This window comes from Passer domesticus, chromosome 5 (assembly GCF_036417665.1).
Source record: "Passer domesticus isolate bPasDom1 chromosome 5, bPasDom1.hap1, whole genome shotgun sequence".
In the NCBI taxonomy this organism is placed as follows: Eukaryota; Metazoa; Chordata; class Aves; order Passeriformes; family Passeridae; genus Passer; species Passer domesticus.
In genome coordinates, this window is record NC_087478.1 from 69,976,506 (window position 1) to 69,991,121 (window position 14,616).

The window sequence follows — 14,616 nt, forward strand, 5'->3', positions numbered from 1 at the left end:
ATTCTGATTGGGAGACAAAAGGTTTCAAATATTTATGCCACTGCTCTCCTACTCATTTCTCTAAAAACCAATGAGATTGGGCTTTCTGCCTAGTTTGCTTCCAGCAGATGTGGTTTTGCTGCATCAGCATAATTTCCGTGATTTAGGGTTTGTGGTTTTGGGCATTTTGTATGTAATAGATTCAAAATTCATGAGGAAATAGGGGACGAATGAGAAATTAAGACAAGAGGGAAATACATTCAGTGGAGCAATTTTGAAGACAGTTAGTTATTACAAAGTAATAATATTATACAAGAGATTAAGATAAAGGATGGGGCTTCTGCTTGAAAAGACAAATAGCAACACTCAAAGGTCTTTCAGATTCTGCCAGATGCTGGTTCCATGCCATGGAGTCACTCCATGACTTGGAGTCATCTAGCCTGGATATCCTACACCTAGGAGGGATTTTTGTTGAGCCAGGAGTGCATTAGAAGTAAAGTGAGTTTATAATGGTGACTTCTAAATTAGTCTCTATTAGAAAAAAATTTCCACAGGGATTGCTTGGCATGGGCTCAAACTGGAAGTTTTAGGTGGGAGGTGTAATTCTGTCTCTGGAGATCCCTCTGAATAGAGAGAGCTGCTATCTGAGTTATAAGGAAAGAACTGATCAAGTGTGTGCATGGAAGGCAGTGGTGGCTCCATCCCACACAGGAAAATGCTTTGTTATGCAGTTCTGTTCCTGCCTTGGAATGCCCTGTCCACTCTGGCATTTGCTTCAGCTCCATTAAAGAGAGGAAATCTAAACACAGGCAAGGAGGAAGATGGTTGCAGGAGTCCCAGAAAATAGCACAAGAAGGAATAACGCTTCCTGGAACCTCTAATAGATGGGATTTCCTGTTGCCCATGGTGGCCTGTGGGAATGCAGACTTCACTCTCTTGGTCTCCTTTCTTCTTTCTGGAGCCACTCTCCACTAATCTTGAGAGTCACACTCTGAAAAGGGATGTTCTCTAGAGTTTTGAAGCAGTCTGCCATACTGATGAAAAGGATGAACAGGGTGCTGCTGATGAATCCAAACATCTCAGTGCTGGTAGAGTTAAAAAAAATAAAGATAAAAAACCAAATGGCTATTCTGTACATCAGAGGCCTTCAAAAGAGAGAGAGGAGATGCTGTATTCTTCATGGTGATGCTACTGTTTACCCAGCAACAAACTGAGATGTCTTGGAATGCTTTCTCTGTGTAAATTAAAGAGAGTATGGGAGGGGCTGGAGGGAGGCTCCTGACTGCAGGTGTTTATTTTGATTAATTAACCACTTTGGGAAGAAAGCCCTCCTGGACAGTGTTTTGAAAGTGTCTGTGGCTGAGCCAATGATGCCTTGAGGATCTGCTCTGTGTTGGTACATTTGCTTCTCAGTTCAGCAGAGGCTGGTATTGATGCAGACGCAGGGTCCCCCTGTCAAGAGAAAGCACCCTGTGAAAGCACAGGTCTAGGGCTGAGGGAGGTCCTTTCTGGATGAAACCTTTAAAAGGTGCCTACATCCACCCTCTCATCATATCCAGGCAGTCTGAGGGGCCAGCAGGCATCTGAGAGGGAGATGTCTGGCAGATGTGGACATCTGGATAAGTAATAGATGAAAACAGAAAAAAATATTTGTTTCACGATGTCCACTGCCATTATCCTTTCCTCTGGAGGAAGTATGAACAAGGAATATGTTGTGTGAATCAGAGTGCTGGTTTTCAAGCAGAAGCTCTGGGTAACCTCGCAAACTACTTTGCTGCTGTTTTTTCTTTTCTGATGGAGGTTGCTCATGGTCAGGTAAGAGTGGCAATCACTTCACCCACTGAAGAACTTGGATAGAAAAAAATTCTTGAACTGAATTTTGGATGATGTAGTCCTCCTGTGAAGCCCTAGCTTTATGAGGAAGTGTTGCTTAGATATTGCCAGGAAAAGGCACTGCAGCCAGGGCTGCAGTGGCAAAATCCTGAAAGGAGTGTGCTAAGAGTGTCTGTGATGGGAATGGTCCACAAAGCCAGAGAGGAGGAACAGTGTGGCCTACAATGCTTCCTTTTTGCTGTCCTATTTATTTTCAAATTAAAAATAAACCACCGCTTAATTATTTTACCTAGAATTCTCTTTCTGCCAGGGTAGTGCCACTCTATTGACAAAATTACTGCATTAGTCAGCCAAAGACTTCCCTGCCGTGTTTTCACTTCATCACAGACATTTTCTTCCACTGCATCACTCCTGAGAATGACATAAATTGTTGTCTTGGTTTAAAAATAAAAATGGTGGAAAGGAAAAGGAAGGCAAAAAAGTGATGACGTGAGCCAGATGGTGCTTAGTTTATCTGTGACTGTTCTTTGGGGCTATGAACTATTTACAAAGGAAGTACTTTTTTTACCTTTTCCTTTTGTAAGTCTGAGTTAAATGATCTTGCAGCAAAAGTTCAACATTAGGGTATGAATACTTTCACTCCTAACTATTAACTGCACTCTCAGCTCTGCACTAGTGCCACATAAACAATTCAGGTTGGACTCTAATTGGCATCAAAGTAGCTTTAAAATAGTCTGAGTGAAAATGGGGCTTTAAAGGCAGCTTGAGTGTAATTTACATCTGCTTGAAAGCCTCTTTATCCTTCCAGAGTTGTATGAAGGGACTTCTGTGTAAGTGAGAATTTAGCCTTTCTTTCCCTTTAGCAAGCATGTGTGGCTATTTTTGCCTTCCCTTCCCCTTCTCTCTTTCCAGTATTTTGGTGCTGTTGTTTGAAATTGTAAATTCTTAAAAGGTAAACGCTCATAATGCATATTTTTAGCCACCTGAGTAATGATTGATTTTTTTACATGTTAAATTTAGTTAAATTAGGCAAACAGGTGCAATCAAGACTGTGTCAGTTCTCTAAATCTGCATGGGATGCAGTGCTTTTGTAACTAAAGGACAGCTCTCAAATATTTTGAAGGGTTTTCTACCTCTTTGTCCAATCCTAGAAATAGATGTCGTTGAGGCATGACTGATCCAGAGGGCCAGCAGACTTCAAAAGTGTCTCTCTCAAACCACAAGAGGACATTTGCTTATGGAGGTTTTCCTGTCCAGACGAAATAGCTGAAGGTACTGTGTGAGGTATGAAGGATGCTGAACAGGTGTGTGTGCCTGGCTGCTGCTCAGCTGATGTGCTGCTGAGCTCTTGGTTGCAGTAGGTTGCTGCACTCTCAGTTTTCTTGGTCTCTTGGGAGTATTTTGAGCTCTCAGTCTATTTATTTTGTTGTCTTTCATGGAAATAGTGCCTCACAGCAGACTCTTTTGACTTGCCTAGACTGGTGGCATTGCCTTTAGGTTCCATAAGAAGCCCAAGACCTTTCTGAATCTGAAAACCTGTGGAGAACCCTTGTTTAACACCCGTTTCTTTAAGAAAGTGGAAACTAACAGATATACTTTGGAAAAAAAAAATTAAAAATCGGTGAGTCTTTGTTTTATTCAGCACAAGGGATATTATGATTTAGGCAGGAAACCTTTAAACTGCATCTATTTTTTGCTGTCATATTTCCATCATGCTTCTTCTGCAGTCTTTAGGCTCCTTAAGCAAGTTCAGGAACGTTTTTCCCTTCCCTGTGAATGGAATGAGTGAATATTTCAGTGAATATATTCACTATATTCAGTGAATATATTCACTATATTTAGTGAATTCAATGAATATTAGAAGAAGTGACACATACTGAATATATATCAATGAATATGTCTAGGTGAATATATTTCAGTGAATAGAGAAGAAGTGGTTTTACCATTTATTTCTGGATTATTTTTTTTTTGGCCAGCATCTAGAAAACCCCTTAACCTGCAAGGTTTACCTTCTGTTTAATTTTTTCATGGTTTTCAGTTTTCACTTCCACTACTTGCAGGTGCATAAAATACATGAAGAAAAATTTAATTGCTCCTTTCACTCAGCTTATCTTCAAAGGAAATGTTTAATCATCATCAGCTTTGCTGAGACTTGAGATTGTCTGTAGATCAAAGACCTGTGAGCTCACAGTCATTCCAACAAAGCATTATTAGTTTTGTAATTTAATTTCTCAGCTATGTAGACCGTTTGGCATGTGTATTTTGTAGGTGATTTGTATTTCTTTCTGTAACTTTAAAAGCAGATAAAATGTTGGAAAGAGGTAAAGTTTTTGTAAAAGCTCAAGTTCAGAGATTTGCAACTTCTCTTCGTGGATCCCTAAAATTGTTCTATGGGACTGTCAGGCCCTTCAGAAATACCAAATGAATTCACTGCTCTGTATCTTAGGTGCCTGTTTCTCACAGTACTCTCAGAAGGGAAGTAAATCCACAAAGAAATTCTCTGTGGTACTCCCCACACCTTTCATCTGCAGGTCAAGGCTGAAGATCATGGCTAGAGTAGAAAAAAATCCGTTCTGTACATTTCTGGGTAAGTTATATTGCTGTCAGTTTGTCACAAACCTTTTATAAACAAATTGTTGTTTACGGAGAAAAGAGTGCATTTCTGAATGGGCTCCAGTCTTTTGAGGGCCTAGCTTTTGGAGTGATTGAAATAGAACTTATTGATTTCTGTAAAACTGGTGAAAAATAAACCCCAAGGGCTTATTTTGTTATCTTTTCTGTAATGCTGATATTTAACAGCTCAGAAGACTCCAACTGTGTAAAAGTACTTTTCTTATCAGGGTCAGCTTTTAACTTCTCAATATGTAAAGCAGTAATTACTTGAAATTTCTGACTCTATGAATTACACAAAGACTAAAACAGCAATAAAGGGTTGGAAATGTTCTGGAAGCTAATGATAGTCCAAGTTTAATAACTCACAAAAATCTGATGACATCAACTTCTCCTATTGTTTCTTCTCCATTATCAGCTCTGCAAGGTTTGAATGAGGCAGTATTTTATAAAGTATTCCTTAAGAGTTCCCCTGAGCACTCTAGCAGGAGAAGGTGGTGAACACTGACACTCAGATTCTGGGCACTCCACACCAAAGCTCTTATATTTTTTATTAGCTTCCTCCGACCAGTAAGAAGCATTCAGCACTGAAATGCTGATGGCGTATCAATTCCAAATGCTGAATCAGTACATTAGATGTGTCTTAGAAAGGGCTGGACAGATGCAGGCATTGCCTCTTAAATGACGTTTCTGCAAGGAGCTGATCACTTCAGATTATAAACTGTCTTACTGTGTCTTTTGAAAAAGCTAAAGGTTTTATGAGCCCTAATTCTGCTTCAGATCATAGAATCATAGAGTGGCTTGGATTAGAAGAAACCTTAAAGAACACCTAGTTCCAGCTCCCCTGCCATGAGCAGGGATGCCATCCACCAAACCACTTTGTTCAAAGCACCCTCCTCCAACCAGGTCTTGAGTTATTGTATCTGAATTCTGCTTAAATATTGTCATACTCTGATTAGATACCCTGGTATTTTTTAACTCATTGTAGGATGCTTCATTGCAAATAATATTCTGCTCTCACACTGCATTTTATTCATAGATCTATAATTGCCTGCATTTTAATTATGAATATGAAAACTCCTTGATGTGGTACTTATACTTCATAACATAGTTTTAAATAATTCTGCTCCCTTCATTGAAAATGTTTAGATCTTCACTAAAGAATTGCTTGTAAGTGTTGAAAACTTCGAAGTTGCTGTACATTTTATCAGCATTCCTTGTGGCTTAGTTGGTACAGAAGTAGTGGGTTCAAATATGGCATTGAGAGTCAGATCAGGTGTGCAGTCTGACTAATAAAATCTGGAGGACATTTCTGGTTTATGAATAACTTTTATCAAGTGAAAAGACACATTACTGCTGTACTACTAATGGTGGCAGGCTGTAGAACCACCCTGTTCTCTGAGATACTTTTCAGTGCAGACCATCTCCTTTTACTGTCTTGTTAATGCTTATTCAACTAACTTAATATCTTCCATGTCAACCTACTTTAAGCAAAGAACCTTGTGATCCTGAGATGTTACTTACAAGTTTTTGTAAGAACTTTTGTCTTCATGTTCCTTCTGAAGGTGTTTTAGCAGCAAAGTTTCTGGTGTGATAGTAACCCTGCATCTGTCCTTGGTGTTAAGCTGATCAGCAGCTTTGGCATTAGGAGGAAATTTTTCTGCAGGGCGCACAGGAAGGGGTAGTTGTTTGAAGCTTTTCCTTGCTTGTGATGCTTCTGAAAATTTTCATGGCTTTTGAAGTGAGCAATGTGATGGTGATAACTTCTGCCTCTCTCCTGCTGTATTCTTCTGATGTGCTGCAGTCATGGCCTTAACCCTTACATTTATGAGACACTCTCATTCTGCAGCTGATGGTATACGAGGAACTGAAATTTCTAAGACCATGAGTATTGCCTGGTTCTAGCAATATCACACCTTAGAAAACCCTAAAAGAAGACCTCTCATTTTTCCCTTGTTTTGTTGTCATTCCTGGAGGTGATCAGACATGTCCCCTGGAGTCATGCCATTCTGAAGGATCTCCTCTCTGTCCTGACTCTTAATTTAGGGGCTGCAAGGTGGAGGTAATTTTCTCTAGAGCTTCTTTAGCCTGTGGAGCACAATGTGAACTGTTGCAGGGCAAACTAGGTTCTTTTCTATGGAGAGTTATTTTCTTTTCTGACCATCCAAGCAACCCTGTGAGACCTCTCAAGCATCTTGCAGCCTCTGAAGTTATGGAGTATGAATACTTCATTCCTTCTTTCTCTGGTGCCCAGTTTAATGACTCACTTTGCAGCATTGTTTTAATGGTGCTGGCTTCACATGCAGAGCCAGAGAGCAATTGTTATTTCAGAAGTTAATTTTGTCTGGGAAACAAAAAATGTTTGTTGTAACTCAGTGACATTAACACAGATTTTTAGAATATGAAATAAGAATAGCTGTTTCCAATGGAAGCAGCAGACACCAACATAGAAATTAGATGAGTGATATATGCCCTAGGAAAAGTATTGTTTTCAGCAAGAGAGTGTACTTGTACTTGTTTATCCAATCTCTATTAGCTTGCAGTATTACCACAATTCAATTAGCAGCCTTTTCAACATGACTTTTTTTCTGTTGGTGCATTTTGCACCTGTATATGCTCAATAATAATTTATAAATGAGGTGGAGAATTGCATGTGTGTGAGGAGGTTTGTTTCACGGTGTGGATGGTTTTCTGATGTTTGTTTTGCTTGTCATTTTTTTGTGTTTGCTGGCAGGCCTGGGCATGGTGGGCTTTTTTCTTTGTTTGTTTGGGCTTTGTGTTTTTTGGGGTGTGGTGGTTTGTTGTTGTTGTTGTTGTTTGTTTTTTGGGGGTTTTTTGGTTTTTTTTGGGTTTTTTGTTTGTTTTTTGTGGGTTTTTTTTGTTTGTTTGTTTTGGTTTTGGTTGGTTTTTTTTTTTTAATGAAGGTTCTTTTCTAAGCTGGGTAGTTAGAGCTTTGCTGAGGAGGCAGCCTGGGGACTGAGTGCTTACTTAATATATGAACAGAGCACCCAACTTGCCAGTTTTCCCAAGCTGTCACATCAGCAATAAAGCTACTTGCTAAATAAATATAAAAGGTAATAAAACATTTTTATTAGTAATGATAAATACTTTTCTTGGGAGAAATTGAGAAAACAATTACTTGATTAAAATATTAATTAAATCAAGTGATTTTTGAGACATCTTTAAGACCTAAAGGTATATTATATATGATAAAACAGTGGCATAGTTCATTTTATGTATTACATGAGTGGTGCAGTGTTGCTTAGAAGAAATAAAACAATTCTCACTTCAACGCTTCTAATTTTAAGCTAGCCTGGCTTTGCATGTTAACAGCATTTTTCTCCAACTTATAAGTCTGCTCTCTTGTCAATGCCATCTGCTTGCTTGATTCACCAACCAGGTGATTTTTGCCATCTTCACTCTCCTCCTCAATATGCCCAGCAGTCCCATTTGGGTTTATGGGGTTAGTGTGCTAAGCAGTATTCATAAATTTATGTAAACATGCTCCTGATTCTAAAGAACCTTTCTCCATTTCTAGCTCAGTGGCTTCTAAATCTTCTACTGTTGGGGCATACAGCTCTGAATTATTTTACTGGTGTGTAATCTCTTGTTATGCCAGCTGGTTTTGTTGATCTGTAATGTATTCATTTATCCAATAGGTTCTACTGTAGCAAAGCACTTAATTTTAAGAGTGCAGGTAGACTTGGCGTGAAAAGAATGTAATTAGCTCAAAGCTAAGCACTTGCCTAAATGCTTTGCTGGATTTGAGGCTTAGGAAAGAGATGAAAAGATTGGTCTAATTATGCTGAATTTGTTTTAGAGCTGCTTTATCCTAATAGCCTTATCACCAGACCACTTCTGATTATGGATTTTCAGCGTAGAAGACTTTTCACATCTTGTCAGGCTTTTCATAGAATCATAGCTCTCTCTGTTTTTTTTTTTTTTTTGAACTATAATCTTCAGCATGGCTTGCATAAGCAAATGTATCACTGCCTCTTAGGAAAGTGACTTAGGGAAGCCATGTCTTAAAAAATTGGATGTTGAAGGCAATGAAAAACTCATGTCACCAGTTCATTTGATTTTCACATACGAGATGTGCAAAATATTTATTCTTTAGCTACTGCAAGTTCAGGCTGCCATAGCCTAAAGAATATTGGTGTCAGTAAGACCAGATTGACCAAAAAAAAAGAGAGGGAAATTGATAAAGCAAATTGCATGAATTAAATTCTGCTCTGCTATTGATTTGGGCTGAGAAATTGTTAGAACTATTGGGGAAAAAAAAGAAGGATGTAAACTACTGAAAAAAAAAAAAGTAGAATTTTCTAGCTCTTACCTGCTGGTGTTTGCCTTCTTCCATTCCTAAAATCTGTGTGTACTCACTCTCATAGATTTCGGGGGGATTTTTAGGATTTGGTTTAACTCATGGTCACTGAAAAACTGCCCCAAATCTAAAGTTGCAAGAATTACTGCTTCCTCAAGGCAGAGTTTAGCTGGACTGGGGTTTTGCTTTTCCCACTGCTGTGGGAAATGAGGTATTACTGAGACCAGAAAGCCACATAGTAGCCCCAGGTGTTTCCAAAGAAAAGGACATTTGTTGAGTTGCCTTTGAAAATCCTTCCTCTTCTGTAGTGTTTAGCTTGGATGCCTTGTCATTTCTGAAGGCGTAGCAAGCTCATCATGGAATTCCCACCATGCAGTTTCCTCTGTGTTATTTTTCAGAGGCAGGGTTATACTGCGGTTGTCTTTCCCCACTTGGTCCTACTTACTCCTGTAGGAATTTTTGGCATCTTTATCAAGGATGGCACTTGGGCAAATGCTTAATTTGATTGCACTGCCTAGACACAAAGATAGAAATGGTCTTAGACACTCTTGAAAAAGTGTGAGTTGAGGCAGATGTTTAGTGCTTTTGAAGATGCAAACCACATAAGTGCTTTCTCAGAAAAATTATTAATATTTTTTTTTTTTACAATATACATCATGATAGGGAGAAGGAGGAGAAAAGCACTCAGCCACGTAGCAATAGGTTTGTAACAGCTTCTTTGGGCAATAGAGGGCCCCTGGCTTTTGCCTTACTTCTATTTTTTAACAGGCTTAGGACAAACACTAGTGGGTAGTGAGAAACTCCCAGCTGTTTCCAGCTCTGTCCTGCCTTGTTGTGAGCCCTTGTCCACTTTTTCTCTTTTTGCTTCCATGTCTGTTTAAAATACAAAGGCTGGTAAGGTGAGGACTGGCTCTTGCTCTGTCTTTGACCCTGCCTGCCAAACCCAGGGGACTTGCTCCCCTCTGGCGTCTCAAAATGTATATGTAATACAAGTAATTGTTAAGAAATTTCTCTCTTGTCACTCAGTCATCTACAATTTGGGATTCTCGGTGTACTGGAGACTGACTAACCACTCCACCATCAGTATGACAAAGTCTGACAGGTTTGTCTGTAGACAGTTTCAGGTTCTCTGTTCAGATAGCACTGGTATTTTCAGTGATGGATCAGGTACTGAAGACTTGACCTTGTTCATCTTGTGGACACTGTTGAAAGGTCTCAAAAGTGTCTCAAGCGAAAAATTCAGACAGAAGCCTGCAGTTCCAGGAGAGCATTGGAAATGATGGCTTGGTGATGATAGAGCTTTCATCACCATGGGTTATCTTCTGTCTTTTCAATACATGTCAGCACAGGGTTTGCCCTGCTTTTGGTAGTACATGAGAATGCAAGTGGACTGAGGGATGTCAGTCTTAACTTGCATGTGTTGTGAGCTATGTCCTCAGCTATGAAGCTGTATGCATAATGCTTTCTGCCTGACATCAGTTTTCTTTTTGTCTTTTGCAGCACTTTTACAGGCAGTCATATCTGGTGATGTACTGAAGGTAGGTACAGAGTGTCCACTTACACACAGTTTTTTGCTGGTCAGATATACTGTACATTTTATTACACCTCTGCTCAAATCATAAATAGGCTGCTGTGGGGACTTCTGGAAAGTGCCATTTTACAGCCTTTCCAGGAAACCCTGAACACCAGGGGAACACATCATTCAGGTGAGGTGTGAAATTTGCGTGAATAGGATTTGGTGTTAGCCAGAGCCTTTTTGCCCAGGATTCAGAGCCCACTGTACAGAGTAATGTGCCAGTTACTAACAGGGAAATTACTGTATTGGCAGTGTTGAACAGCAGGGTAATTCTGAAACAGACTTGCACAGGAAAGCATATTTTCCACCAGGGAGGTTGGTGGCCAAGATACCAAGCACTAGCTCGCTCAAAGTCTACCTAGGCAATCACCAGATCAGATAGAACAAACCTCAGCTGGTTGTTTTATCATCTGATGGATGTCTCAAAACATGTAGTGCCTTGGTATAGTAAGTTTGGGAGGTAAAACTACTCACGCAAATTTTTTTGTGCCAATGACTGCAGTCCTGCATCAGACAGCTATTCAAGCTGCCTGTCTCAGTAGCCAAGTCAGGATCTGAAAACATGCTCTTGAATTTGGTTGAGGACTGTGATTAATGATTGCAATTTTATCTGTGAGAAGCCAGCTTGGAGCCATTTGTAAAAATGACAGTGCTGTTAGGCCAACTTTTTGCCTGCAGGTATTTTGCCTCCCTTCTATACCACTGCCTCAGCTCTTTTGGCTGCAGCATCTAGGGAGCAGTCCTTCAAGCAGTCATAAAAATATTGTCTCTTATACACTTCTTGAACATATTTTGCCTGAGCTGGCTTTGATGGGGAAACTCCTTGTCCTTCTTCAGATGTACTGTATCACAAATGAGTCCTCACCATAGCAATTCTCTCCTTTTTCTGCAGTGATCTGCACTGCAAATCCCACCCTCCCTCCCCCAAAATTTGCAGCATTTCTAAGACCTGCCTGGTTGCTGTTTCCCTCTTGTTCTTATCCCATGTATTTCTTCCTCCTTGGCCAGCCCTGAACAGGGGACAATGTGACAAGGGAGGTCCATGACAGTCACCTCATCTCCATGTGGAATTTTGAGTTGGAGTTTTCTGATATAGTCAGAAAATATTTGACTCCTGTGCTGAGGAAAAATTTGATTCTTCAGCAAAGAAGCCAGAATTTTCTATCAAGTACATATACTTTAATATATCCCAACAGCGTTGCCAGATGTGGTTTGCAAGCATTCCTAGCAAACAATAAATCATCACCAGTAGAGTAGCAATGTCTCATTGTTTAGCAAATACAGACTGTTCTCTTTAACCCATATAACTGTCAATACTTCTGGTTTCAGATGTTTTATATCAGGGCCTAAAAGCTGGCTTTAAATTAATCTTTTATTTTATTTTATTCTATTTGGTACTGATTTACAATGAGAACCAGTAAAGAATTTACTGACATGTTTGGTTTTTTACTCCTCCCATCTTATAATTCTGTATGGGGTTTTTTTCTCTCTTTTTTTTTTTTCCTTTCCAGTTCATAGAATGTTGTAAAAAAGGAGCCAATTTGTTAATCCAAGGACCTGATCACTGCTCCTTATTGCACCACGCAGCCAAGACTGGGAATGGCGAGATAGTGAAATACATCCTGGAGCATGGTGAGTCCCTGGGGCAGATCCACGGGGAGCTGTACCTCAGCCAAGTGTCACTCAGGCAAAACCACACCTGGCTGCTGGAGGTGGGCTCACTCATCTGTGGTGTCCCTCAGTGAAATGTCCACCTGTAGCATGTGGGAGGCTGAGAATGGAGTAGCAATGAGAGTGATGGCTCCAGGCAAAGTGTGAAAAGAAGAATTAGAATGGCTTTTGAGGAGAGTGGTGTTTTCACGTTTGCATCAGCTGGGGGGCTGTGAAGAGGCAGTGTGAAGCTTTAGTTAAAACCTCTGGCACAGGGATCCTCTGAACTGTTTTTCAATTACAGTGTATGTTGTAGAAAGCATCTAATCTCTATTAAAACATTTACAGTGACAAAGAGCCCATATAACCATTGTTATTATTTCAGCATTTAGTAACATGCTGATCAGGAATCTGCTTCCTTACTTCCAGACAAATTCATCTAGCTTCCATTCCAGCCTTGGAATATTATGTCTGTTAGATTCAAGACCACCCAACAGCAAAAACCTATGATCTTCATTTTGTATTTATGGACTGTGATCATGCTATTGCCCCTTTTTCCTTTTCATGCTTCTTATCTTTGTCAGTAGATTACAGGCTATGCCGCATTTTTTTTGTGTCTGAGGCAGTCACATTTAGGAGCTTCTGCCTGTTGAACCGCTGCAACCTTGTTCCCTCACTGCTGGAGAGTGGCACAGTAAAATAGTTACTGCTCTGCACACAGAGCTGAAGTCAGAGTTATCAGCCTCCTTCACTGTAGGAAAAGTTATCTAGTCTTCTCTTCTCTGACCCCACTTCAAAATATCAGTGGCTAATTTGGCTTCTGGATGTCAAAATCAGATACATTATTTCAACAGCAGTGTTAGTGTGAACACAGAGACTGCTCCTGGTAATTAGAATAAGTGTTAGCTGTTGCTCCAAGGCATTGCACAAATTGTACTGAAAGAAGAAAAAAGCACAACTCCTAACAAAGGAAGAAGCAACAATGCATCTCTTCAACCTTGACCCCTAAGTTAGGTATTAACATATGGGTGTCAGGTATTCTATAGGTCCAATTCCTGTACTGTCAGCAGCAATCTGTAACTTAGTTCATTTGCTCTGGTGTGACAGAGGCACTTTTGGTGGCAGATGGAAGTGAGGAGGGCATCCTTAATAGCAGCAGGCTTCTAGCATGACTCAAAGGACATCATAGTCACGGTAGTCATTGGAGCCCAGAAAGTGATTCAGGCAACGTGTGTACTTTATTCATTTTGATAAACATAAATGTCTAATGTCATTTGCCCTTGGATATCCAGGACATTTGCTTGGGTCTACAAGATAGCACACAAGACCCAGAGGAGGCCTGACCTGCACTGACAGCCAAAGCCCAAGCAAGCATCTCCATCATTCCAAGTGCATCCCAAGGCTTGCCCCATGGTATATCAAACAGCACAAAATATCTGAATGTGGGCAACCAAACCATGTCCAAAAAATCTGAGAGGGCCTGAATTGTTCGTTTACTCCTTTATGTATAGATACCTACAAATGGATAAGGCAGTGCAGTTGGCCTTATATCCAAATAATGACTGGCTTTCTCACCAGTTCCAGCAAACCTTACCAGTGGTAACTCTACCTTCTATTTACCTGCTCTGGATTGTCGCATTAGTCACAGTGCACACATGTGCCACTGAATTCTGTAGACAGGCATAATTTTGCTTTATTTCCTTACTGCCCCTGGTCTCTTCTCACACTGCACATGACCTCTGTCAATTCATTGATGCCTCTCTAGGATTTTTATTGGACACATATACTTTGACTTAGTGACAGTCTGACCTAGTTACTGTTCTTTTGGTGAACATTTAAAGTGAGGTAATTTAAACTAATAAGATTGTAAGCAGGGAATCCATGGGAATTTTTGAAGTAAATAGAGAAATGTAAGGGATTACAGACTGTTAAACAAAGACAAATCAGAAGGTTGAGCAAATGTCAGCTCAGTTCTCTCTCTTCTTTATCCCCAAGAATGGCAGGAAGCTTTTGCAGCTTTCCAGACAAATGTCCTCTGGGCTTCTCCAAACACATTGTTTGTTTAACATTCTCTGGGGATCAGGGAGTGCCTGGGACAATGCACAATCTAATAGAGGCCTCCTCTCTTCTGCCACCAAGCAATTAATGAAACTCATTTCTACTCTGGGCACTTATCAGCCACAAATGAGCTCTCTTGCTGAATCATCATCATCATAATGCCCTTGTTTTTCTTTGCATTCTCTGGCATTTGGCATCTTCTCAGCATTGATTACTGTACATGACCTGATCCAATGCTACTAATATCTAAGGGTTTCCCTGCGTGGAGCTTCTTATTTCTGCCAATATCCACCCATAAAAATTTCATAAAAATGAGTCTTACTTCTGTTCTGGCAATTACCTCTGCCCAGTCACACTTCCTCTGGATTTTGTCTGCTTCCCAATGCACGGCTGAGGATAGTGAATGATAGTAGGAGTTCCACTGTAATACCTTCAAGCACGCAGCAAAGAGAATCTATTATTAAACACACAGGGAAAAATCTTCTGAATATCTCTAAAAAACAACAGCAAAAAAAGAAGACCAAACCCACTTCTCCAGGAACTTTAACTTTCTAGTTTGAGAAACAGTGGGATGAATCCAATGCAATAC

The 14,616-nt window shown here is 40.1% G+C and overlaps 1 protein-coding gene across 8 annotated transcripts in view; it reads left to right on the forward strand.

Moving 5' to 3' along the window:
• Positions 1 to 14,616, forward strand: part of DGKI (diacylglycerol kinase iota) — a 201,466-nt gene that overhangs the window by 175,574 nt on the left and 11,276 nt on the right. For all 8 annotated transcript variants that reach the window (XM_064420908.1, XM_064420900.1, XM_064420902.1 and 5 more), the window contains 2 exons: positions 10,244 to 10,281; positions 11,831 to 11,951. In XM_064420908.1, the coding sequence (XP_064276978.1) occupies positions 10,244 to 10,281; positions 11,831 to 11,951 (159 nt within the window). The remainder of the gene's footprint in view (positions 1 to 10,243; positions 10,282 to 11,830; positions 11,952 to 14,616) is intronic.